This window comes from Coturnix japonica, chromosome 7, assembly GCF_054131305.1.
Source record: "Coturnix japonica strain WE chromosome 7, WE-NBRP24, whole genome shotgun sequence".
Lineage (NCBI taxonomy): Eukaryota > Metazoa > Chordata > Aves > Galliformes > Phasianidae > Coturnix > Coturnix japonica.
In genome coordinates this window covers 6,430,244-6,456,788 of record NC_140669.1, presented here as the reverse complement: position 1 = coordinate 6,456,788, position 26,545 = coordinate 6,430,244, and the positions used below count along the sequence as shown (strand labels likewise).

The following is a 26,545-nucleotide window of genomic DNA, read 5'->3' as shown; positions in this document are numbered from 1 at the left end:
AGTACCACAGTATGATTATAACATTGCTGTGCATATATCTCTGCTGAAATTGAATTGCCAGAAGAAGCAGGAGGGTTTTCACGACTAGCTCTGTAATCTGGCCTATAGTCAAGCTGCCAACTTTTGTATTAATTCACAATTCTCTAGCTACACAAAATCATATATAAACAGTTATTATCCTGTTTATCTGTACTGGCAATAAGGAGGAGCACATCCAGAAGTTAAAAAGACGGTAATAATGCTTTCATGGACTAAAGCACTTACCAGGGTCTGATTCTGCATCCCCATATCAGCTTTTGTGTTGCTGTTTTTCTTGTGGTTTCCTTGAGAGCTGATAGAGTTGCTGTGAAGAGAGGAGCCCTGGGAGCTGCCCTTCGACACACTCCTGTAGGAAACATTATTTGATCCACTTTCTGTCTGCTGAGCTGCTTTCTTATCAACTCTGCAGGTAGAGAGTGATTCCTCTGATAAATTACATTGCCCTTCTTCAATCACTCCACTTTTCCATTCCTTTAATGTTTAAAGTAACCTCTCTGTATCTTTCTGTCTCTAGACCTTTGAGTGATAAATGTTTCTAACTAGCCTTGATCAAATCTGTCACTTGCAATTTCAGGTAGTATATCAATTTAGTCCTGCACATATAATGATTTATTTTATATTTAGGACTGCTGGGGGGCAAATGTGAAAACACGGTATAGCAATCGCTAAGTTTTCCTGTGACCAAAGGTTACGATAGGTAGAAATGTAACTAACCTTGATTAGTTCCCAAATGTTTGCAATACGTGAAAATGGAAGACATTAAAACATGCGCCTAACATCCGTATTTCTACCAACTTGCCATTCTACAATATCAAAGACCTTTGGTTTGGTTAACAAAGTAACTTGAACATAATTATCATCTCATTCTTAAAGTTTGTATTACCTTAAAGTCCTGACAGTTTACAAAGTGATTGTTCCAATGTATCCTTAGTCTAAAGGCAACATATGTTCAACTTAGAGTCTAAGGATGCCATAAAATCTACAGCACACAACAAAACAGCCCATACCTGTTTAGAAGTTCTTTCATAAAGCTGTCTTTTGGTGAGTATGGAGCAGTGGTGGAACATCTGACTTGTTCACATCCCATCTTGCCAGACGTGTTTTGCGACGGCTTCAAGATTTTAAACTCCATAGCATCATCTAAAAAGTCACTGCTGTCCGTTTTCCTGTTAATTTTGTTTTCCACTTCACAGTGTTGTTCAGGTTGCTTTTTTTCTTTTCTTCTCTCTAATTTTGACTGCTTAATTCCAAATCCTGAAACTCTTGGCTCTTTTTTTTCTACTTTTGTTTTAGGAACATCAGGTTTCCTGCTGCTCAGTGCTGGCAGCTTACTCTTTCGAAAGCCAAACCAACTAGCTATAGAGGGCCCAGTCTTTTGTTTGGTCTCTACAGTGGGAGATTTGTTTTGTTCCTGACCCTTCTGGACATTTTCTTGGATGCACAACATGACCTTCTCCTCTATCGTAGGTTGTAGTGCAGGTGAACTAAAAACATCAGTAACATGAGAGGCTTCCGCTAATTTTAAAGACATCTGCTGTCTCTGTGATTTTATTGCTTCCAGTTTATGCGGACATTTTATTCCACCCAAGCTATGAACTGATGAAATCGGTTTGGAAGATACAGTAGCCGATGCATCTAACTCCAATTCTGCTGGCAAAACACTTTTTTTATTTACAACTTCGTGTTTTAAATTTTCACTGCTTTTCTCACTCTGGACAGATAGACTGCGTGCATCTTTCACATAAAATGATTTGTTTCCATCATGTTTTGAAGCATTTCGAAATGAGTCTACTTTTGGAGATGATCTGAATGGCAGTTTGCTTGGGCTTCCATGCTGGTTATTGCTATTGCTTCCAAGAGAACCTTGTCTAGAGTAAGAATTTTCTGTGGTTTTTGAAGTATTTGGAAAAGTTTCTTGTGTTGCTGCTGACCCAGGAATGGCCTTGATTTGAAGTCCTTCCATGGCTGAGTTCTGCCTTGTTAGAGAATTTCCCCTGTCAGAAGTGTTTGTAATAATCTGAGTCCGTACTTTTCCAAGACCTTCTGTCACAAGGGCAGATGACTTTTCTCCTGTATGAACGCTGAAACTCTGACTTCGAGCTTTCGCTCCATTCATGCCCAGAGCTGGTTTCAAGTGTGACTTGTTGCTAGAAGAAAAAGACCTCTTAACTAATTTGCTTTCTATTTCATCTACTCTGTCTACCACCAAGCTGCCATTTTCATGCAAATGAGGTGATGCTGCATCCATGCTAAGTCTCAGAGTAAAACTATCTTTTATTTCGGTATCAGACTTAGAGTCTTTTAACTCAGCATCCACTGTACCTTTGTTGGCTACACATTCATTTTGCTTGTGCTTACTTGTACTCACATGGCTTTTGGAAGCTGCATTTATACTATCTTTTTCCTGCTTCCCTGGGACGGTGGAGCTCTTTCGGAGAAGCTGAGGAGATTTGACAAATAATTTCAGTCCTACAGGGAGACGGGTCTTCACTCCTTTCTCATTAGAGTTTTGTGTGGCATTTGCAGTGTCACTACCATGAAACAGTGTTGACAATGGAGAATTGTTTACCTGAGATAGCAAGGGCTCACTCACACTTGTTGTATGACATTGAGGAGTTGCAGGGAGAATGGTTGGCATCTTTTGTGGCTGATCAACCCCACTGTCACTGGAAATATCCTTCTTGCTGGAATGTCCTTCTTGTGAAGTTGTTTCCAGTGACGGACCCAGAGGAATGGACCTGCCTGTCTGAGAATCTGTGTTCAGAAACTCACGGTTCCTGTGGAAACCCATCTGATTAGCGTTTTTCAGGCAGACTTGCTTTGTGGAAACTTTGGAAAGTCCTGGGCATGCACTATGGGGTTGCTGAGATATACAATTATTTTGCATAATTGCTTCAGAATTTTCTTGAAGGTAAGATAACTCAATTTTGGCCCCAGAAGATACACTTTTTGCTTGCATATCATGACTAGATTGATTATGGACGACAGAGTTTGCAGTTCCTTTTAATGGTGATGATTTTAGTATATTTTTTGCTGTTTCACCTGGAATGGCTCCTCCTAACTTCACAGCTACAGGTGGAGAATGAGCATAATCAGGCCGAATCAATAGGGATGTTGACCTGCCTGGAGGAAGGGGTGGGGATGGCGACCTGACTTCTACAGTTGCTAAGTCACGATTAGAATCTCTAGTTGGAGGTTCTCCATAGTCAGTAGGCTCTATAAGGTGCTGAGGCAACAGTGGTGATGCTGGACTCTGACTCTTTGGGTACTTTGGCCCATTGTCTCTGCCCGGCCGCTTTGAGTTGGGCAGGGGGTGGGCAGGGGGCTTTGGAACCTGGAAGTCAACTTTTGAGTTAAAATTACGAGGTGGACTTTGTGCCTTTTTGAGTCTTGAGAGCTTGACAGGTGGCAGAGCAGGTGATTTTTCAAGGGTTGCAGGGGTCACTGAAGTTGCTAAAGGTGCCTCCTCACTCCCCGTCATCTTGTTTTTTTGTGGAGAAAATTTACCTCTGCTGGGTATTTTAGTCAAGATTGGCTTTTGATTAATACCTGCATGAACAATGGAGCTTGAATTGGTCTTGTACGATACATCATACACTGGCTTCACTAGTTTTTGTCGTGGGGCATTTTGCAGGATTCCTCTTCCACAGGGTGAAGATTCACTGCAGGTTGTGGCGACAGCCATATTTTTATTCCCTGTATTGTCTTCAAGAGTCTGTTTCTTAGTTTTGTCTTCAGGTCCTTCCAAAGCAGTGTAGTCTCTAGCACTTGTTCCTGTCTGCAAATTAGCTATTCCCTGAGGTCTAAGTTCAGTATATTCTGCACTGCACCTGCTTTCTGGTTGGTTGATTGATATTTCATTTCTTGTTACAGTGACAACTCCAGTTTGATGTGAGCTGAATTCAATAGGCTCACCATCCTCAGCATCAAATATTACTGTAATGCACTCCTCAGAGGAAGTCTTTTTTATGACTTTTTGTTGTTTAATGAAATTACATGTCTTTGGCCTAATGTCTGAATGAGCAGATGTCTGTCTTTCCTCTTTGTCACTAGATATAAACTGAGAATTCTCTGTGACTATAAGCATGTCAGAGTTCTTTGTGTACTTCTCAGAAAAAGGAGTTGCTAATAAATCTGACGGACTTTTCTCATCACTGCTTTCTATGTGCAATTCATCCAAGACTTCATTGTCATCAGTATCTGAAAGCTGAAAATTAAGGTCCTTCCAGCCCGTATTAGCATGGCTTTGATCTAACTGTAAATCAGGCAGCTTTGTTCTGGTGCACGACTCTACTTCTGCCAGAAATCCACTGACAAAACTAGTCAATTTTTCCGGTCTTTCCTTTGAATTAAAAAATGAACTTCTTTCTGGCAAATGTTTCCTGTTAGGATCCCAATGAAAGAGACTGTCAGAAACACTGTGAGTTAATTTATTGCAATAGATCCTGCAGTCTTTGCTTGGTACTTCCTGCAGCAATAATGAAGATGAAGAATCATCATCCACATCGTCATGTGAATCTGAATCATACGAGAAAGTTTTGTTATGTTCAATGCAAATGCTCCCTATTTCCATTGGCTTACAATGAGTCTGCTCATGATGGCTACCACATTTAACTCCAGGGGAATATATTCCTTCATTGGAGTTCATGCAATCTTTGTAGCCCCATTTTGGTATTACTGAAGGTGATTCAAGTAATACTTTTTGCCTCTGTAATTTCTTCAGCCCTTCTAGGATATGGTTTTCCTTGATACGAGTTGGAGGCAGATCATCTGCAGGACTAGAGAGGTTGCTTGGGAGTGAAGAACCAATGCTTATTCTTTTATCCCAGCTCACGGATGACTGTCAAAACAAAATAAAACTCACATATTACGCATTACTCAAACTTGCTATTAAGAAGAAAAGTTACAATTTTATTAAAGAAATGTTGGAGCACATAGTACATTACATTTCATTCACCGCTATTAACAGCAATCTTCTTTTTTAATATAGGACTTCATACTGGTGTGAAGGCCACAGTGGAATTAAAACCTTTAGGAAGAACAACGTGAGTGGTAGGATTAAGACAAAGAAGGAGAAGAACAATTTGGATTGTGAAAAACAGAATAAATGTCAGAATAAATGATGAGACTGTGAGCGAATTGGAGTGATGAGGGAATTGTTAAAAAGAGTTAAAAGGGAAGAGAGCGAGAGGAAGGGAGATAGAAGAGAGAGAACTCCTACTGAGTTTTTTGACAAGTGTTTTGAATGTGAAAGAAAAAAAGAAAAGAAAAAAGATATTTCTGAAAGTCATCGTAAGCTAATAAATGAAGCAAGTTAATTTGAATTACCCTTTTGCTGCACATCTTCCCATCATTCCAAGTGTAGGAGGAACCACTGGAATATTCACTGCAAGCACTTGAAAGGGAGAGTTCACTGCTACTGCAGCTGCTCCGGGGATACAGGCGGCTAGGACCTGTCACATTTAATTGACTGTGGCATTTCAAGACAGGTATAGTGGATTTCACATTCTGTTGGCATTCCTAAAACATGAGAAGAAATAGAAATATCTTATGGCTGGAAAAAGATCATTTAACTTCCGCCTGATTAAGAAGGACAAAGACAAGCCAAGTAAGCTACTTACACATTCCTATTAGGCCATTAGTGTCTGGTGAATTTAAAGCAGAGAACTAAATTAAAAATTGCCAATATTTTCATTTGTCAGGGGGAAAAGCCACGATCCTCTATGTTTTCTTTTTTACTCTCGAGCCAGTATTCTACTCTTCCTTTGCTAAAGACTATTTAGTCTGCTTGAATTATACTTTGTATATAAGCAGCATGCTTCAGTAAGATACAGAAAACAAAGTTATAAGAATACAAGTACATCTTGACAACTGCATTATAGCCCTAGAATGTAACAGATGAGGCTGTATACCCTGGACAAGGTAAATTAATTTAGTATCCCGACCAGAATGTCCACTGAGAATGGAATCTCTCCATTACAGTCTAATTTTGGTTTCCTATCTAGTTCAAAGCTTTGTCTAAGAAACTCTCTGACGTAGGACAATCCATCTTTGTGTCACTTGCAGACAGCTGAAGCCTCTTGCTTATGCAATTTATTGACACTTTATGGCTGCCTTTAGTACTTGTGTAGTTATCGCCCCGCTCCAAATGCAATTTCAGCTGACTGTGACTAAGTGCCAGCTTTGAGGAAGAGAGTAATGAAGAGCAGATAGCACTTTAGGTAAAATATTAAACCTCTGTAGGAGTATCTAGGATGCCTTTAATTTGTTTTCAAACTAATACTCTTGTGCCTAACAATGTTAGATCTTCTTTAATGTTAAGTGCCTGCACCATTCTGTTAGGCAGTTCTCCAGTTTCCTTACCAAATCAGACACCTTTTTAATTACCAGCAGCAAAAAACAGAATGACACAACTCTAGTCTTTACAAAACTTTGCTTTGAATTTCATTAAGACAGAACACGATTGTGCAGCCTCAAAGAATGTTTACTGATTTTTGCTTAGGGATGTAGACCCAATCCATTTTGCTGAGATTAAACATTTACCTTCATATTTAGGAAATGTAAAGTCCACAAAATAATTTACTAAAACTGTACGTGAAACACACATCTGCTTCATGCAAATCTCTGGAAAAATATATAGTTGGTAGGCACTCCTCATGCACTAACATTTTTGTTGTACTTTTCCTAATTTCTTCCATTTATTCCCCCACAATCTTCCATTTATTATTACTAGGGTTGAACCTTTTTGGAGTTAAATGGGTGAGAGCAGAATTTTTACTGCTAAGGAGTTCATCAGTACAGCTATTCATCGCTCAGCTGACATAATAATGTTCTGGTTTTGACAAACATAACTACAGGGCAAGTCATTACTCTCTGTCACAGGCAAAACCTATGAATGGGAAAATCATTTAGAGGTAGCAAGAGCACATTTCACCTCTGGGAGTTATTGGTACATGTCCTCCTAGGAAGTCAAATGGATGCAGGAGGAACAGACTTTAAATCTGTTGGCTCTGGGAGGAACACATGCTTTAGCATCAGAGGCAGGATGATGCCTTTGTTTTTAGCTTTGAAACAGATTTTCTTGCTTCGTGGAGACAGATTATTTCTGCCACTGTGATTCCCATGGGAGACCACTCATCAGCTGCCACATCTATGATGGTGTCACGCCCAGTAGGGCTGACTGTATAGATGCCAATGGCAACATGTGCTTGTTCTGCCTGTTTCAGACGTGGCAATGGAAAGACCCACCATGTCAAAGTACTGCCCTTTATACTATGCCATGTCCCAGTCAGCTGAAGAGAAGAATGTCTGTAAAATCCTTCTGTATAAGAATACTCTGTAAGAGACAGAAGGAGACTGCAGCATACTGAAGAGTTTGCTTTCCCTTCCTATTCCCTTCATCTACTCTGCAGGCCTGGCTATCCCTTTACTTTGTTTCCCTTGCACCAAAAGATGAGAAAGGTATTTGCTCCTGTAGTTTTAACATTGTGAAAAACAGGTATCTAGGCAAAGCAAAAGAAGTGTTTATCACTGAAATCATCTTTATTGTTGGAGAGATGAGAAAATGTGCAAAAACATCACAGCGTTAGAGATTCTGAAGTAGGATATCCACCTCACTGCTGGATTACCTTGAAGCTACCATAAAAGGACTGCAATTTTCTCTGGCAATTTGCCTGTATTCTCCAAACTCTCTCAGAAAGTACTTTAAATTGCATGTTTATGATGCATTAATTAAAGACATTTAACTTGCACGTGGGTTTGTTAATTGACATGGTGAAATTTTAATTTCTTAAATTCTGACTTCAAAATCATTACCTTTAACAAAATTAGAGTACAAAGGCCTGAATATAATATTACAATTTAAACACATAATTTTTGCCAGACATCACAGGGAACTGAAAGAATCAAACTACAAAAGAGACAAAACTACTTATTTAGAAAATCCTAACCTGAAGGCTTAATTACATGTTATGCAAAGGGTTGTTAGCATTTTTGTGAACCTTTGAAACAATGCCTTTTCATTACAATACATGCTACAAAGGAGATCACATTGTTGTTGACATTACTATACTTGGGAGATCAAAGGCATGCACAGGTTCAATGTTCTGTTCCTGTTCTCTTTATTCCTCTCTATCTTCATGTGCTTTTGTTTTCTAAGCTACTTTTCTCTTTGACAATGAAACATGAAAGCCACGCTGGCTAACGTTTTGCCAAATAAGCACAAAGCTAAGCCCATCAGAAAAAAAAAAAATGCAGAGCCCATGAATTTTTAAAAGTTCATACATAATATATCATAAAAGTGGATGAATAATATGGTGTATGGGCTTTAATAAAATGCTCCTTGACCATTTCTCACAAATTCTGAGATGTAATCAATACCAAGAAAGGTATCTTGGGGACATTACTAAGATTTATGCTTTTTTGCACAGAGTGACACTATCTGCTTACTGTATCAACTGAGGATACAATATTGAATTTCAGAGAACAGAAGGAAGAAGAAGTATTGTTATCTGCCTCAACAGTGCTTCAATTCAGAGATCGGCTTTATGCTTCATCCCTGACATCAGAATTCTAAGGAGAAAAGGAGGGGTCCGAACGTGGGATACAAGGACAGCACAGAAACTCACGTGAATCTGAGCGTCAGCAGGTCGCGACTGCACCGAGCTTCTGCTCCATTCTACTTCTGACAGCAGATCTCCAGATGAGAGGTCTAAGATGCGCGAATGGAGTTTCTGCGGGGGGGGGGGGGGTAGAAGGGAACAAGCAAAGCATAAGCATCTGTCAAGTATGCAGCAGATCAGCATTTTTAAAATTCCAAACTCTGCAGTTAAATTTCAAGGGAAATAAAGACCCCGAGGTAAAAGAAGATTTGCTCTAATTCAAAATGTTGCTGTTCATGCTTGTTTTGTCCAGGACTTCCTGTGTGAAGAACAGGTCGTTCTTCATCTAAAACAAAATGTACTTTTTCTCCTAATCTCTGCTTTGTAATTTACTACTACTTAATATGCAACAATGACAAATGAACAGGAGTCCCACCACTATCCATAGAGTTTGACAGGTTTCAGGGAAAAAACATAAAAATGAACCACAGAATTAACATTTATAAATCAATCAACATGCTAATGTTGTTTTATTTACAAGCTGCTACACCGTGAGTGAATGATTGCAAAAGTGACCCTATTTTTAAACAGCATTGATCTGCTGAAGGCCTCCCTTGCACACATTTTAACTCAAAGTCATTAATGTCATCTGTTAGGAACAATTAATGTGAATAGAAAATAATTGCATCAGGGAATGAGGGACTCAGAGGATTTTGTGCGTTAATATTCAGATGCTGTTCGATTATATACACAGTTCTTTCCTTCAGTTTTGCTTGGAAGGACAACTAAGCTGGTGCCACTTCCTCCACATTCACCTGTATCGTAATTACTAAGGCTTTCAGTATGCATTAAACCTGATTTGTTTTAATTGCAGTTTCAATAGAATCCGTGATTTATGTGAATGCCTCAGCCAATGGCTTCAAAAAGAAGAAATATCTGCAGTACTGTCAATCACTGGACCAACATATCACATAACATAACAGGCAGTATAAATCTTTCTCACAGTCCACTGAAAACAGTGGAAAAGGACTTCAAGAGAAGAAAAAAAAGACTCTCAAACATAAGGAATTTAGATCAGGTTCTTGAAATTTTCCCATTAATTCCCCAAATCTACAATCTTGGAGACCACATTGACCAACTGTGTGCAACTGAGGGCTCCACATGGAGGAGCAGACAGCATGTCACCACTGTGGCACTTTGATGGGGGCTTTGGTAAAGGATGCAGACTCTAGAGGAGGCTTGTTGAGACTGAATGCATGGCATCACCCTGCTCACCTCGAAAACGTGGCAAAAGAGGGAAAAAGAACCTGTAGTCACTGAAGACTGCGCAGTACTAGTAGTGCTGAGGCAGTTCTTTGCAGTCACGCAATATATCTCACACCCAGGTACACCTCTAATCTACAGAACTCGCTAATTAGTAATCTGGGAGTCATTTCTCAAGGGCTACATATCCATCCAGATTCTATGCAGTGACTTTTAGGGAGATACTATGCTGTTGCAGAAAGATTATGGCAAATAGTTTCAATGATCAATGCTCTGTAGAATCATATTTTGCCCAACATGTCGTTGAGTAGATTAAAATGCTACAAGCACTCAGTATCCAATATACATTTTATTATAAATATGAACTACATCCAGGTTATGCGTTTTTTAACACCAGTGGTGCACATCCCCTAGTTTTTCAGTGCGTACACTTTAAAATGTTATTACTAGAGTTACTGTCAGCTGTTTGCTCAAGATTTAAGCTCCAGGTAAAATGCTTTTCCAAGCACACAGATTTACTGACTTAGTACATGTGCTTGGCAATAATTCCAAGTGAACTACCAGAAAATTCCACTGTTTTCATCAACAGGAGAAACTGCTGTTGGGAACAAATGTTGTACTTGCTCTTAGCAGAGGAATTACTTTCTCCAATGTAACCAGTTACAACATTTTGGCTTCCAGAGATTTTTAGTGTGAGTTACTACAGCTGGATCTGGCAGAGCTGAAGATGGGGGGTATCTGAGATGGATGAACATTATACTAAAACATTTATTTTCCCAGAAATATTCTAGAAATAGTACTATAGGAGTTTTAAAGCTCTACAATTGTCTTCTCAGTTTTTCTAGCAAAGCAATTTAAATACTTCATTACTTAAATGGGAACATGTATGCATCCTACTAAAGGAAACAAAATACACCCTATAATGTCATCCAAAGGGACTGAGTGCTGTCTTTGTCCACATCAGCCCAAAGAGCAGAGGCCGGCCCACCTGCATTGACACCTTTGGGCAGGCAAAAAGTCCAAACAATTCCAGCCAGAGAGCTGGCTGGTGAGGAGACGCAGCCCAGCAGAGCGTGCTGCAAACAGCCTGCAGCTCCTGCTCTAAAGATGTGTAATGTGATTATATTTCTGCATCAATGAAAGATCATCACACTGGAAATATTACCCCCACACTTATGCAAAGACACCAACAGACACAAGGCCAGCGTGAGGACCATCATTAGCAAACAGTACAGCACAGTTGGAGATCGTTAATTAAATATAGTCGCACGGCACTCATGCAAGTCATCCAATTACAAAAGAAAACGATAAGAAAATTGTTTTTCTTTCACATTTTACTTTCCTTCTTCTCCATTTTCTAATTCAGAAATGGTGAAAAGTCTGCTAAAAGAATCTCATTAATAATCCATTTAAAAGGAAGTAACAGACTGTGCTAAGTACATATCTTGATTCTGATTTCTCAGATAAACAACACATATTGGTTTATGGCTATTTCAGATCACGGTCGTAGAACCACACCAAGGAGTTATGCTGCCTTGACAATGGTGCAATATTAAAAGCCATGCTGATGCTATCAGGATGCAGCGCAACAAAAGGCAGGCCATGGCACAGGCTGACTTGCACAGAAAAGACCACATCAGTATAAATAAATACTTAAATTCAAAACGAAGTGCTGTAACTACAAATCCAAGCCATGTGCCCCATCTGTGGGCACAGTGTAACAAGGGGAAACTGTCACAGCCCTTCTGAGAGCAGACACCAGAATGGAAGTGAATGTGGTGTGGGTTGGAAGCTCGCTCAAAGTTGAGCTTAACTCCCGTAACCCACAACAAAAGAAAACAAAGCAAAAAGAACAAATTTAATTGGAAACCTATTACACCAAGTGCAATAGGAAATACAATTATCTGGAAGGCAGATAACTGATCCAGCAGACCTGACCTGCCCCCCCCAGCAACATCCTTATTAAGGCTCTCTAGGAAGACAGAAGTGGACTGCTGCCTCCTGGCATGCAGCAGCATTGCTGACAGACTCCAAGGTGCATCCTGACTGTGTCTGTGCAGCACGTCTATCCATTCCCATCTCCTCCTTGAAATCTCTAATGGCCTGCAAGCATCGCCAGAACAATTTCCAACAAATTACGCCAAACCATATAGGACTCTCCAGTATTGGATGAGTTAATTGCTATTAAATCAATTGGCTTTGCTTTTCTCACATGAGCCAAAGTCCATCATTCACAAGGAAAGAAACTCTCAAGGCTCTCAGAGAGACATTTTTATCCTGGTGGAACAGCCTGTAAATGTTTGTTGGGTGCATGTCGCCTCCTCCATCTCTGCAGTTCACTGGGGCGGCACCAACATGACAAATGATGCTCTGGGCTTTTCTTCCATGTAGCCCAACTACTGCAATTGGATTGGCAGGGAGTACCTTTTCTGCAGCCCCATTTGTAATAATTCTGTACACAAAAGAACCAGCAGGCAGCAATGCAACAGCTCCAATCCCCACTGTACTAAATGAACAAGGCTTAGTAACCTAAACCAAGCAAAAAGTGTGCAACACAAATAGCACTGATACATTGATCTCTTTACAGGTGTGACAGAGGCACAAGAACTATTGCTAGGTGACTTTTTGACTGTCTGACCTATTACACTCTTGGTGCTCCCTTGTTCAACTTTATCTACTGAACCCATTCAAAGCAGAGTGCAGCTATGAATTAATCATTCCTATCATGAGCTTTGGTTTCAAGAAATAGTAAAATAGTTTCAAGAAATAGTAAATGAGAGACAGCAAGACCAAAACAAAAAAGAAAAATGAATGAACAGGAATACAATTTACTTAATACCAGCTTATGCAGAAATATCATGTTATGAAAGTGAGTCTTGAGTTTTTAGACCTTAGATAGTTTTTAGGCCTTAGATGCCTTCCAGAGGGGATGTTCAGATGAAGGTGAGATGACATCTTTTACCTTTTCCATCAGATCTTATGTAGACTAAGCAAATCAAGTGTGAACTTCTTATACCCTAACCACTCTGAAATAAAGGAGAATTAGGTATAAGGAAAAATCATACAATGAAGTTCCATCTCTGAAACTAGAAATATACTTTGCTTTTAAACAAATCAAGAGTTTGGACCATATATGCTTTTGGCATGTGGTAAATCTGCTTTCTAAACTGAGTAGAACAAATGGTTGTCAATAACGTAATAGCCAAACATGAAGCAACAAGTGAAAATTGCATTAAGATGCTCCCGCTGCATATAACTCTAACAATCACTAACTTTGGAAAAGTACTTGAAATCATGTACTGTGTGCACAGAGCAATGCCTTCTGTCTTATTGCTTGTAACTGATGCAATGAAAATAAAATGCTAATTATCTCAGCTCTTGGAAGTTACATATTTAATAAAAACTCAGCATTATGTTCCACTTTCCTACTATTCGCTTTCTATAAACAGAGCTTTTCAAAGTTTATAACGACAATAGCAATTGGCATACTGAGCCCTTTCTGCTAGTAAATCAGCTTGGTTAAGAACTCGCCCTCATCTTTCCTGCTGTCTGTTGCCTGTGAGGACAGGTGGCTTCCCAGCAGAGTTCTTGTGCTTTGTACATGTCATCTCATACTCCCATTTAATATTATACCTATACTTTAGGGTAATTATTATAGCTATATACTTTAGGGTAATTTCAAAGACACCTCATTGTGGAAATATCCATGTTTTTTTTCTTCTAATTCTCTAATAATACGCTTTGCAATCATCATTTATCCTAACAGTGTGAAGTTGCCTCTGACTTTTTCCCTCTCTTACATTTTAGACTAACACAAAGTACAGAATTATGGTGCTTCAGTTGAAGAATTCAGCGTATCTTCAAGAAGCATTCCTGTCCTCAGTATCACGTCTCAGAAGTGCCATTACATCAAATAAGGTCCCTTGTATTTCTGCCCAGAATTAGGCTGTTAATAAAATGATCTTTTACAATTGTTCTGAAAACACAACACAGTTATCACATAAGCTGCACTAAAACAACTATATCAGTGTTTGCTTTTCTGGATCTATAACAAACATGCTATAAAGAGCCCAAGTTTTAGAGGACTGTGTGAGACATCCTTAGATTTGTATTTTCACTTGTACATACAGCAAAAGCAACCATCAACTTGTACCTGTGCATTTCCTTAAGGACCAAAAACTGCACATCAGCAAGCAGCCAGCATAAAGGGAATGACAGGATATTAGTGAAGCACAGGAGCAATTAAAGGATGCAGGGCATCCCCTAGAGTAAGTGAATAAAGCTGTGCAGCAAGGGTAGCAGGAGTCAGTCACAAGAGAGCAGGGGCACATGCACTGTGCAGCGATTTATCAGCAACCCTTGCTGTTCAGCCATGGCAAACCATGCAGAGGACTGGGGCTAAAAATGGAGGGGGAAACTACCAGCCTTTGTCTCTTCAAGATAGTCCCCCCTTCCCCAAGTAATACATGCATCATTTAGATGTCCAGCAGATGCTAATATAGGTGTCTGTAGAAGCAAGCACACGTAACATCAGATTGTAAAGCCAATGCGTTACATTATTTTTTCTCTTTCCCTGTATTTCAGTGCACTGTTCCTAATAGATCAAGCAGCTAGAGAAGGTAATTGATTTCTGGCAAAAGTACACAACACATAAAATTACCCAGTTCAGCCTGGAATAGACAAAGCAACCCAGGAGTCTTCCCCAGTAACCAGCACCAGCACATACACTGTATTTCATACTAAATATCCTGTTATATCTTAAGGTCTACCTGATGGGTTAACTGAAATTCTTTGACTCAGATGTTACTGCTAAGGCTCTTAACAGCTGTACTGTGGGAGACATGCCACTATAGCTGCTTGGATTGATTTTTGGTGGGAGCTGAGGGTGAAACCACAGGGAGTGAGCCTCAGGACAGCTCTCAGAGCAGCAGAAGCATGCAGCCAGAGAGCATCATTTACTGGTCTTACCAACAGCTGAAAAGTCTGAAACACAACACACCATCACAGACCTACAGTACTGCTCAGCATTAACAGAGGGAAGTGTTAGACAAAACATGGATAATAAAGGATTAGCTATAAAATAAACATCTCAGTAAGCTAAAGCATTTCTTAACACAAAAAAGCCAGCCTCCAGCTATTCCAGAAATTTCAAGTCAAGCAGATCTGCATTTCCTATTAATCTAATAAGAGTACTTCTATACAAGTTCTACTTTGATTTTGTTTTGGTTGTTTCTCCCACCACTAGAAGATGAAGATGCTAAAAGAACTTGAAGTCTGGTGATGCAGCAGATGCTACACTTCACATTCAAGTGCGGCATTAACAGTGGTTTGTCAGTTTTGCTGGCAAATCCTCCAGGCGAGTTTACTGAGACAACTGACAACATCCAAGACAAAAGTACAAGCGGATGATTTCACAAACATTTGTACAGAAGATTAGGGTGTTAAAACTACATCAGAAAATCCTGTTAACAAGGCAAATCCAACACAAAAAAGAAAACAAAGGTTTCACTTGCATCTGCTTCAGATTTTCCAGGCTCGCTGCTCTCTGTTTTTATCGAGCCATACAGAGAGAGGCGAAAAGCAGTGAATTAGATTCCGAAGTAAGGAACTCAGACATTTGAAAACGTATATCCTAGGGTATAAATTGGGAGGTATTAAGAAGACATTTAATGCATAAACATAAATAACATAATCTCTCTGAATTCTTCAGAGATTTGACAACATTGCTGTAAGCCTAAAATTACTCCCCTTCCAAATCCCTTAGTTTTATTAATTTTTATAAACTTTTAAGTAAAAGTTGCATTGAAAGACACAAAGTAATCCTTTCTTATCCTAGCTTTCATTTTATAATTCTATCAGTGTTTTCAAGCACTGAGACTCCAAAGCTTTCTCATTTTAATAGCACAACAGTAGAAGCCTGTAAATATTGCAGTAATAATAAATTGAGCTAATTTAATTTCATACGAAAATGTCTGCGTAAAGTTCCCTGTGGTCTGTAATTACTGCAAAGCCAACAGTTTCCATCAAAGACCTGCTAATCAGCCAGTCAGAAAGTAAACAATGAAATGTCTTTGATGAGCTTTCTCAAGGAAGACCCCTCAGAATATGGCAAAGCAGAGGTTTGGCACCTAGCGTAAAAAAGTCAGGCCTCTTCTTCAGTTTATATTTGTATTTTTTTTTCTCATTAATTTGGTACAGAGCAGTAAATGCAATGCTTTTTGCAAACATCCTTCTATTGAGCTAATACTGATCAATATCTTAATTCCACTTTGCTAAGTGGATGCCATCATGTAGATTTTATGAATTACGGGAACACGAGAGTGCAAGAGGCAGAACCCAGACATGCTGACACCTTCTCTTGCTGCGCTGCTCACAAACACATCCAGTTTTCCTTCACATTTCAGCATTGTCAAAATGAGTCTAGAAAACAGCTTTATACTAAACTTCTGTGACAAGGAAGAACCATGCCATTAATCTTTCATGGCGTGCCTTTCACATGGTATCTATGCTTTAACAGTAAACATGCCACGTGTTGTCTTATTTCACCATATTTAACAAATCCTTTCAGGTGAAAACACAGATGAAAGGTGTTGATGCCCTGTCATTGGTGTCATTGAGCCAACCGTGACTGCATTATTGATCATTATTTGACTAAATGCTACTCACTAATTTCAACATACTTCTAAATTGCCAATACTGACAGCCAGTGCTATTCCTGGTAGCACAACATAATTTCAGTCCTTGGATTTGTGATTCCTACAGTTCAAAATGCATTTTCGTATTCCCTTTCTGACTATGCCCCAAAATCATCTAAAGGAATTAGGCAGACCTCAATAAGATCTTGTTATTGACATTTATGTTGATCGATGCTGGCTCTTACAGAATTGGAATCTACAGATCAATTCCCTTATTAGATTCGTTCTCAGTGCTGCCATGGTCATTTTATCACAGAAGCTGCTGCTATCAAATGCTGCTTTATCACTTTATAATGGGATACGCTGAAGCCTTCCTCTAGCATATAGTTGGAAATGAAAACTGTCTGAGCTCTAAAAATTGTTTTCACAGATTTCCAAAATTATCTTTATTAACTGCATATGTCTATTTTTAAAAGCTATTTGAAACTCAATAGAGCTAACTAGTAATAATTACTTCCCTCAAGAAAACCCAGTTCTCAGAATGGTTAAAAAAATACTTTAAAAGCTAGCATTGGAAGCTGCTTTGCATCTATCAATTGCCTTCATGCTGTTGACTCTAAGAGTGAAGAGAGAGACAAAAATGAGTGTAAGAATGAAGAAATGACAGAAAAAAATGACATGGTTCCATTATGAGAACACACAAACGTGCAAACACGGAAGAGCACACAAAACAAAATGGGTTTCTGGCAGAGTTTTATCTGGTTTTGAAAATGGGGACGTGGTATTTTTTTAAGAGAGGTATTATGGCTCCTGTTGAGAGAGGAGTTCATCACATTAATTTAAATCTACGATAAAATAAATTAGCTTTTTTATTGCCAGGTTGAACTACGGGGCTATGATTGTTATGTATTACTACAATCTAAGTCTTAATGGCATTCTTAGCCCTGCGGTGGTCAAACAGAAACCATTTCAAACCTTCTAAAGGCTATTAGAACATGTGCAGATGTCTGGAAAATTAATACTATTATCTAACTCTAACCTTTCGCCTGTAGGAGGAAAAAGAGAGAAGGCTCAGGGAAGATGTTTTAGATCGATACCTGGGAACGGAGAAGGGTAAGCACTGTTTCACATGGAACTTCATTGGCTGTGAACAGGTGATTTGAGCAAGCAGATTCATCCTTATTTGCTTTTCATAGAAATCATCCATTTACTCAGAAAAATAATTTAAGAGAGACGAGCATCATTTTTACAGTCCTTCCTCATTGCTGTTTCTCAAGGTCCAGCAAGCTACACACTGGGAAGATTCATTCATTTAAATGACAGGAGCAGGAATTTGTCAAGGTTAATGGTGAACGAGTCACATTTTCCTTGCCGCAGTAGCGTGCAATTGGAAAGTTTCCTCATTCCTCCACTTTTGTTTTCTTTTTGGTGAAATCATTGAAATGTCAGATGGACAGAAAGAAGTAGGAGGAAGATTCCAACAATAGAACAATAAGAAATTGTTAGTTTAAGGCTATTGCATACACATTTTCTCTCCAACACCAACACGTGTTTTGGCTCAGACACAACCACTCTAAACAGGAAGAGCCTTTTTACAATGTTCTTCTCGAATGCCCAAATACAAGGTACTCCACTGAAAATGAAAAACAATAGTCCTGGGCCAAACTGTGCTCTTCCAAGTACAGTGCTCTCTGAGTGCTGTGCCAGATCTGGGCCGGACATGGCACACAGTGTCATTAAAGACCTATTTCCCACCTCCCAGTACCTCCCCAGAGGCAGCCTGCCCTGGGCTCACAGCAGCCGCAGCCTGTTAGCCAGCACCTGCAGACCCTTTTGGCAGCTGGATGGGCTCGAAGAAGCAGTGCCAACTTTTCATGAGAAATCTGTGCCTTTGTGAATGGATCAGTTTTTCATGGTAGATAAAAACAGGGCTTAGGAGGTATTACAGAGGAATTTCAGACAGGGTCAGCTCCCGGTTCAGCACCAAATAAATAGCCAGATTTTTAGAAGAACTCGGCACAGTGCCTGAACAGTAAAAAGTCTGGTCCTGTGCACATGAAGGATCTAAAGACCTAAATTAAAGGTTAATTCCATTTGTTATTCCCCCATGAGCTGGCGAAGACTGGTAACAGAGCTGAGAGTACCCATACGTCTAATTACTGTCAAGGATCTCCTAAGAACTATTTAATGAATTTAAGCAAGCCTTTAAGATACAATGCCAATTTCAGGTCCACGTTTATGCTTGCAGTATCTGTAATCCATAATAACCGTGCTCTAATTTACGTGTATCTACAGTACAAGAGGACACAGTTCTTACTCTGAGGAAAAATAAGTGAGGTTAAGAGTAAGTAAAAGGCAACTTAAAAAATCAGATGAAGTGCTTCTGCTTTTGAAATGACTACCACAAATTAGAATCAAAACACTACATTCACCTCATAAGGAGAATACAAGAAGGAGGAACTGAAGAGCAAGCATCTATTTTGAGATTTTTTAAGCACCGATACTTATTCAAGATGCCACTACTTCGACACTCTGATTTTCATGCTTTTAATGCTGGAGGATGGAGTTTAATTCAAAATGTTCAAGATGCCCTTGCAATGCATACAGGACACAGACAAATCACTGCTTCTCCCCACATCCAGACATCTGTTAGAGACTGAATAATCAGGGCTTGCTCGCATCCAGGCAGAAATGAGCATGAATGCAATCTAAAAATGCTACAAGTATGGTAAGACTCAACTCTGTCAATATCACTTGATAAAAGAATTAATGACAAAGGTATCTTTTCCTTTTAGCTTGCCCTTATCAGAGAGATACCTACATGGTAATTTAAGAGTTAAGGCACTAATGGACTCTTCAGTTTCACTGAGCATCTACTTGCAGATTTTATCTTGCAATACAGTATTTCACATTCTCAGCGAAGTCAACAGAGATTTAGTCAATAGTGTCACAGCCTTTGGATGAGGATCTGAATCCTACCAGTATCCAAACCATCATTAAATAAGATAGGTCATTTGGGAAAGATAGGAGAGCATTAGTAAAATTCAATGCTGAAAGATAGGGTTTGTTCAGTAGGTGTTTTATGATTAATTAAGAATAACATTTCATTTTAGTTACAGACTCTTTCTTCCATGCACAGTATACATAAAAGTATACAAAACATACAGCATGCACGCCAGCAAAAAGAATTTTTTCATAGCAGATGGCAACAGAAAGTACTTCTCAAGTAATCTTATGTGCTAAAAACTACTTATCATGATGTTGGATTCATCTGATGGAATGTGTAATTTATAATTACTAGCGAATTACACTGATCTGATATAATCTGGACTGCTTAAATTGTACCAAGTACTTATTGGCACACTTATTTTTAAGTAAAGGACAACAGCTCCTTATTGCTTCACATCCATACAGTCTGCCATTATACTTAAATAGTAACAAAACCACATTTATAAGTAAACTGTAAATGACATTTTACACATATGAAGTATAATGACAATACAGATGAAATTAATCCTTTATATATTATTATTTCATATACTTAATTTTTTGAGTAGTCCTTCCTTTCAGTTTCAATGCCTTTTAGGAAAACAAACTACATACTCAGTTCTATTAGTGTAATAGGAGAAAATGAAACGTCTGTAATAAAAAATAGTTATACTTTTATACTGCCTTAGGATTTCAATAGATTTTCATTTTACTACAAGAGAAAGGCCTCAAAATCTTCAAATCATTTCATTTTATGTACTCTTTTGGTAATCCATTAGGGACTTATGGAGTGTGAAATACACACTGTGATGAGACAACAATTAGCACACCTGTTGCTTACCATACTGTACTTAAGAAGGGCTTTCAGTGGCTCCTGTTCCACTGATAAATTCAAAGGGCTCCATTTAGCCTCTGTACTTACTTACACTTGAAGCACTTATGCAACAATTTATATGCTAAGTTGCTAATGCATCTTGCTAATACATTCAGCAAACAAAGCGGTCTGAAACAGCATCAGGTAGATTATTCTCTTTAAGTTAAGCATTGCTACAGGTTATATAAAACACACAATAAAAAAATAAAAAAGTGCACCTTATTAAGGCTTATTAGAAGTTTGAAGCAGATGGCAAGTCTGTTCTATTCTGCGCTGTGGAAATCATACCTTTTGTCTTAGATACATTTTCATACCAAATGTACAAAACGACAGGAAAAAAACATTGGTGTAATTAATGACTGCTAAACTAAGGAGGGAAGGTTTAGATTGGATGTCAGGACAAGTTTTTCACAGAGAGAAAGGTGAGGTGCCGGAACAGGCTGCCCAGAGCAGTTGTGGATGCTCCATCCCTGGATGGCCAGGCTGGATGGGGCCCTGGGCAGCTTGGTCTAGTGCCAGAGCTGAGGTTGGTGGTCCTGCCTGTGGCAGGGAGGCTGGAACTCCATGATCTTGGGGTGCTTCCAACCCAAGCCATTCTATGACCCTGCCTACGTACTTGATCAGTGTTTCAAATGCCATATTGGATTCCTTCCCTCATGTCTATCATTAGCGATAATAAAAATCCACATGTAAAATAAAGAGAAAGCTACAGCTCAATTATTATCAGTTACATGTTGGTCTTTGGAAAAAAAAAAGAGCAGGAAAATCTTAGTGCATCCTGATGAAGGCCTGCCACATCAGTACAGAATCACTCTAATGCTCCTTAATCATATAGGCGGAGCTGTAAAAAAGGCAAGAAATACAATTTACAATATATTATTCAACACTGATGATTTAAGCTGAAACAGAGATTCAGATTTATATTTCTGTGTTCTCAATGATATTGATGAGTGGGGACAAGACAGAAATAGAAAGCAGGCATCAATTTACAGTTTACTGAGATAATACAAGACTAGAAGTAATGACATCAGCATCTGCAAATGAAGAAATGCTCCTTTAATTTGTTCTGAAAGTCTCAAAAATCATTGAATGTTCCCTTCTAGATTGCTATCTCGATTCCTGATTCACAGAAGCATTCTTATCATTTGACATTGCTACAAGAACTGTATGCTTTTGTTTCAGAGAGGATCTTCATGAGAGTAATGCCAGACCTTTGTTACCCTTGATATGGAGAAAGCACTACTGCAGGGCTATGACTTGACACCTTACAGAACTGTAACTGTTGTAAAAAATTACCACCTTACTATTCAGTGGGTGCTCTACTGCCCACGTAATTCTTGGATAAATTTTAATGTACTAGTTTAAACAATATATTTCACACATACTTTACATTTACGTGATTAACATTTCGTCTTTTTCTATAGCCAGAGATTTTCATAACTACTGAACAAACAGTTTTCCACGACTTCTCTACTGCAACAACAATTAGCAGGTCTAAAATTCGTTTCTACTTTAAACCACCAGTCTTGATTTGTGACTAAGTAAATATCACTACAAAGACTGTTAAACCTTATTTATGTTTTCATATTTACTGAGTAAAAAAGGCCGTTTGCCAGTCTGCCCTGGAATTGGAATGCTTCAGAACACTTGCTAATAGGAGTGCCATGGCAAATCTCAGGAGCAGAAAAGAAGGAAGGAAATAAGACAGTCAACTGCAGAAGCTTCAAACTTCAAACACAATTGGGTGACCTTGATCTTAGGTCTTCCTGCCTAGAGGCACAAGGCAGTACTGGGAGCTGCCTTCTGACAGAGGAATTATGCTGCTGTGCTGCGTATGATGATCTGGTTACTTAAATACACTTCTGACTGCTGACAGTTTTCTAACAATGTTTTAATATCAATTAAAGTTTCAGCTTTAATTTCAAACTCCTCGACGCTTTCTTTCTAAAACTTAACTATCTGTATATCGAATTGCTGCAAAGTGTAGCAACTTCACTTTTAACCTTTCTGCACTCAAACATCACAGTCTCTAATGATGTCTGAACCACAGGTCAGACTCTGAGGCCAGATATTCCGTCTCATTTTGTCAGGTGGTCGGGCAATTAATTGCCCTTCTACTGTCTCATATATAATAATGTCGTTGGTGTAATTTACCCCTTCCTGCTAAGTTGCACAACTGTTTCCATGTAAGTATGTACAGTCACAGTCAAATACGTTGGGAGATCATTGTCAGGTTATTACAAGAGCTAATGACAGTGTGGATACAACAAAGTAGCTATTATTTGAGTAGAAGAATTCAGCAGACTGTGCTGTAGCACTGTGGACAAAGTTTTAGACTTGAAATAGAACAATGCAGATGGTGCACGAGTAATAAATGAAACCAACCTCGCCAGAGAAACACAATGAGAAAATGGGTCCTTCTGGAATTGGTAAAGAAATATTTTTATGATGGAAATAAAGTGAAAATGAAAATACAGTTTGGGATCAGAAATACTGTAAATCTTATAGTTAATAATACTATTTTATGCTTTCTCAACTGTGAAAATTTTACTACTTATTTAATCAAGTAAATCAACTCAATAAATGTTGCTACCTGCCACTTTTAGCACCCTTCACAGAAAGAACCCTGCCTGCTCTGTAAGCAGCTGTGACAGCAACCTCATGGGTGAAAAGTGAAAACAAGACATCTTTCCACCCGCAGAATTCAGCTCACAAACATTTTGCTTTCATGTTAGCAGAGATATATAATATAAACAAGCAACTGCAACATCTATCAGAAGGCAAATCCTGGCCCCGGTTACCGCTCAGTGACTGCAGTAGGAAAATAACATCGCTATTGTAAAGGAAAAATATGCAATGTTAGAAGCAGTTTTGATGTGAATTGCTCTGCTCCATTTTCAGGAATGAGAGGAAAAAGAGGGCTAATGAGAAAAAAAAAAAAAAGAGTGAAAAGTTTTGTCCCAAGTCTGAGCAGTCCCTGCTTGATGAAGTCAAACAGCTTAGTGAGAAGCCACAGCTAAACACTGAAAATGCCTGCAATTTAGTGATTTACACAGTTCTACGTTTCTTTGAACAAAATACATCATCCTTTATAAACAAAAAAATATCCCCAAAAGGAAGTTCCTGATTTTCTTTCCCAAACCTTTCTTGCCATAGCAAGATCTTATGTATATATCTTATATAGCTCTTAAAATCATCTCCGGTACAAAAGAAGTGATGAGAAAGGAAAAGGTGGAGTTATCTCTACCTACTCCTCTATCCTTCCACTTTTGCATCAGAGCCTCGATAATCATTTCACAACCGGAGTGAGATGTCCTCTGTATCACAGTCCCTACAAGCAGTAAGCAATGTGACCAAATTACAGAAGTTGTGCAGAGAAAAGGAACAAATATTATTTATTTTAGCTTAGACCCTTTCCAGCAGGTCAAAAATCCTAATTGCACTCAGTGTGAATATTCCTAGGATGAGATCAGCATGCAGATAAAATTAACCTTCACCATACCAGGCAGTACAGGAAATGTAAACGTAACACTGCCCCCAACAACACCAACAGCATTTGTCCATTCACTTTGGTCAAGTCCATGAATTAACAGGAATATCCTTAACAACATATTTAGTACTGTAAATAGCTGTAGAGGGCTTTAAAGAAATATTTAGCACCTGCTCTAAACGCAGGGTTTATGCTTTGTCAGGATGATATAACCTACTTTTCTACTTCTTTTTCTACTCTTTTTCTCAGACACATTTGCTTAATTTCAATCCTAAGGAAAAATCCCTCCTCAGATTTTACATTTCATACAAGATCACAGATGACACACCATGTATTCAATCCTGGAGTAAAATTAGAGGACAAATACATTTCTGGAAACTCACTAACAGACTGTGTTCTTTTTCTGTAAGAGCTTCATATGACGTCTTTAGCAGTAGTTCCTCATTTCCTCAGGCACACGGCAACTTGTTTCATGCTTTTTCTTTTTCCCCAAGGGGGGTTATAGCAAGTGTAAAGACATAGCAGTATATTTTGCTGCCATCTGGGGGACCTGGACTACAAGAATGATCTAAATTCTCTTTCTTCCTTGGCCAGTAAATACAAAGCAAGTGACAAGCTGTGTGTCTTTGGAGTATCTATACATACTAGAAGTATCTGTCTATTGAATGATGCAGAGATAATGATGTGAAACAGTCTGAATTCCTCTTGAAAACATAATACCACTTAGCCCTATTTGATGCAGGTTCATCTCTTTCAACTTCTTTTGCAGCAGTGGAACAATCCAGTTTCAAGGAACTGAAGTCAAACCACTTGCTTTTCATCTAACACTGCTATAACACTCCCCAAAAACCTGGTATACTGTTGCCACAAATCCGTAATAAGGGATATGCAGTGTGAAACTTCTTCGCAGTCTAACCCAGTACCAGCAAAAACTACTAGAGGTGGGCACTGAGAAAACAGAAAAACAGAAAGAAAGGGCAACTGATGGGACTGTCAAAACCAGAAAAAGTGAGCATTAAAGATCAATGCTGTGGTGGATGCATTAAAGATTCTCAATCAAGAGATATCAGTTCTATGCAACAATCAGGAGCCGATTAAGGATGAACAAACAGGAAAGAAAGCAGGGGTCAGGGAAGAAGAAAACAAAAGAACGAAGGTCCCGACCTAGCAATACCCAAATCAACACAAAATGAAGAATCCACAGATAATGCAATAACCCAGAGCCCTGTGATGGTGACCTAGCATCACTCTGCCCATGTTCTCAAGTTTTATAGTAAGTATAGCTATTTGCTCTCACTGTGAGGCTTCCTTGCATTTAAGCACTGGTTGGTGAGCTGATCAATGCTTCTTCAATAAAGAAACCAAAGTGATGAGAGTTGGCAGATGTCAGTTGTCAAGCAACAGGGCAAGGGCTAAATTTTACACACATAGCATCAGAGAATTTTAATACGACACACAATTAATGCCACTTAACTAATTGACATTCTCCAAGTTTTTCACCTGAAATTCATGACTTTTTCTCTAATAATAAATAGCATATGTTAAAGAAAGCAGAATTTGTCTCACTGCTAGAAATCTGCACACTTCAGTTAGTCACTGTTTACTGCTCTAGCTCATGGTCAGATATGCTGGAACTTATACAAAGCAATTCCACTTCTACAAAAGAATGTCATAAAGATGGATTAATTCATAACAGTGGACTTTGCCAAATCGTAAGGGATACTAAAACCTCTCTTATTATTCCAGAATGGCAAAGGAGTGGGAGACAGGTCAATTGGTTCCTCAGCTACACCCTCCCATAAAAAGTTAAAAAATAAAAGTCTCTTGAAGCTTGTGGAAATGTACTTAAGTCTTTGTAACACATATGGCAAAAGTTAAATAAATGGGCTGTCTTCTCACAGGAAATTACACTGTTCACCATCAAGCAGAATGTTAAGGAATCTGAGTTTCTCCCCTGCAGAGGGATAATGAACCCATATCATTCCATTTATCACACCAAAGAAATACTGTACAAGTAAGTCACTCCACAGGTGTGCTCCTTCCTCCACATTTGCACATAACATTTAACCATCGTTCATTGGTGCAATGCTTTCAGTTTCAATGGTATTACAGATAGCTGATATTCTTCTAATATTTTACAGCTATCAGTTGTCATTTTTGACATCCCCTTAAGAAGAAGAGAAATACTTTATAATTGTGAGAAATACAGAACCCATAGTTTCCCTTCTGCAAAGGACATTTCTCACCTGAAGGAGGAGGTCAGAAGCTGGTTTGACTCTCTGCTGGAAAAGCACACATAATGTTCGATTCTGTTGTTCCAAATCAAAAACTCTCGTTTTCAGCTTTATACATTCCTCTCTCAGATCCTGCAGAAAAGGGAAAACAGGAAGATTAGAAAGCAGGTAACACAAACTCCTTAAAAAAGTTTGTGCGATGTCGAATACTAAGAAGAAATCAAGAATTCAGAACAGTTCAGTTGGAAAGGACTCACAAATATTCAATTTCTTGATGATGTCAGGGCTAACCAAAAATTAAAACATATTACTGAGAAATCTTGTAATGAGAAATAACAGTGACATGATACATCCTCTTGGTGTTTTCCATCAGTAAAAGAAGTTACTCTGTTATAGCAGTGTGTTTCTTTGTGTATCCTATT

General features: G+C 38.7%; 1 protein-coding gene across 8 annotated transcripts in view; it reads right to left on the bottom strand.

Moving 5' to 3' along the window:
• NCKAP5 (NCK associated protein 5) overlaps window positions 1-26,545 on the bottom strand; it is a 337,810-nt gene that overhangs the window by 50,552 nt on the left and 260,713 nt on the right. For 5 of the 8 annotated variants that reach the window (XR_014947867.1, XM_085552172.1, XM_085552166.1 and 2 more), the window contains 5 exons: window positions 26,136-26,255; window positions 8,667-8,771; window positions 5,368-5,559; window positions 1,047-4,879; window positions 265-442 (listed from right to left, as the gene is read on the bottom strand). Coding sequence is in view for 6 of the 8 variants with exons in the window: in XM_085552172.1 (XP_085408298.1) it covers window positions 265-442; window positions 1,047-4,879; window positions 5,368-5,559; window positions 8,667-8,771; window positions 26,136-26,255 (4,428 nt within the window). In the remaining 2 variants the exon portion in view is untranslated. The remainder of the gene's footprint in view (window positions 1-264; window positions 443-1,046; window positions 4,880-5,367; window positions 5,560-8,666; window positions 8,772-26,135; window positions 26,256-26,545) is intronic. The other 3 variants (XR_014947868.1, XM_085552169.1, XM_085552171.1) reach the window with 1 other exon arrangement.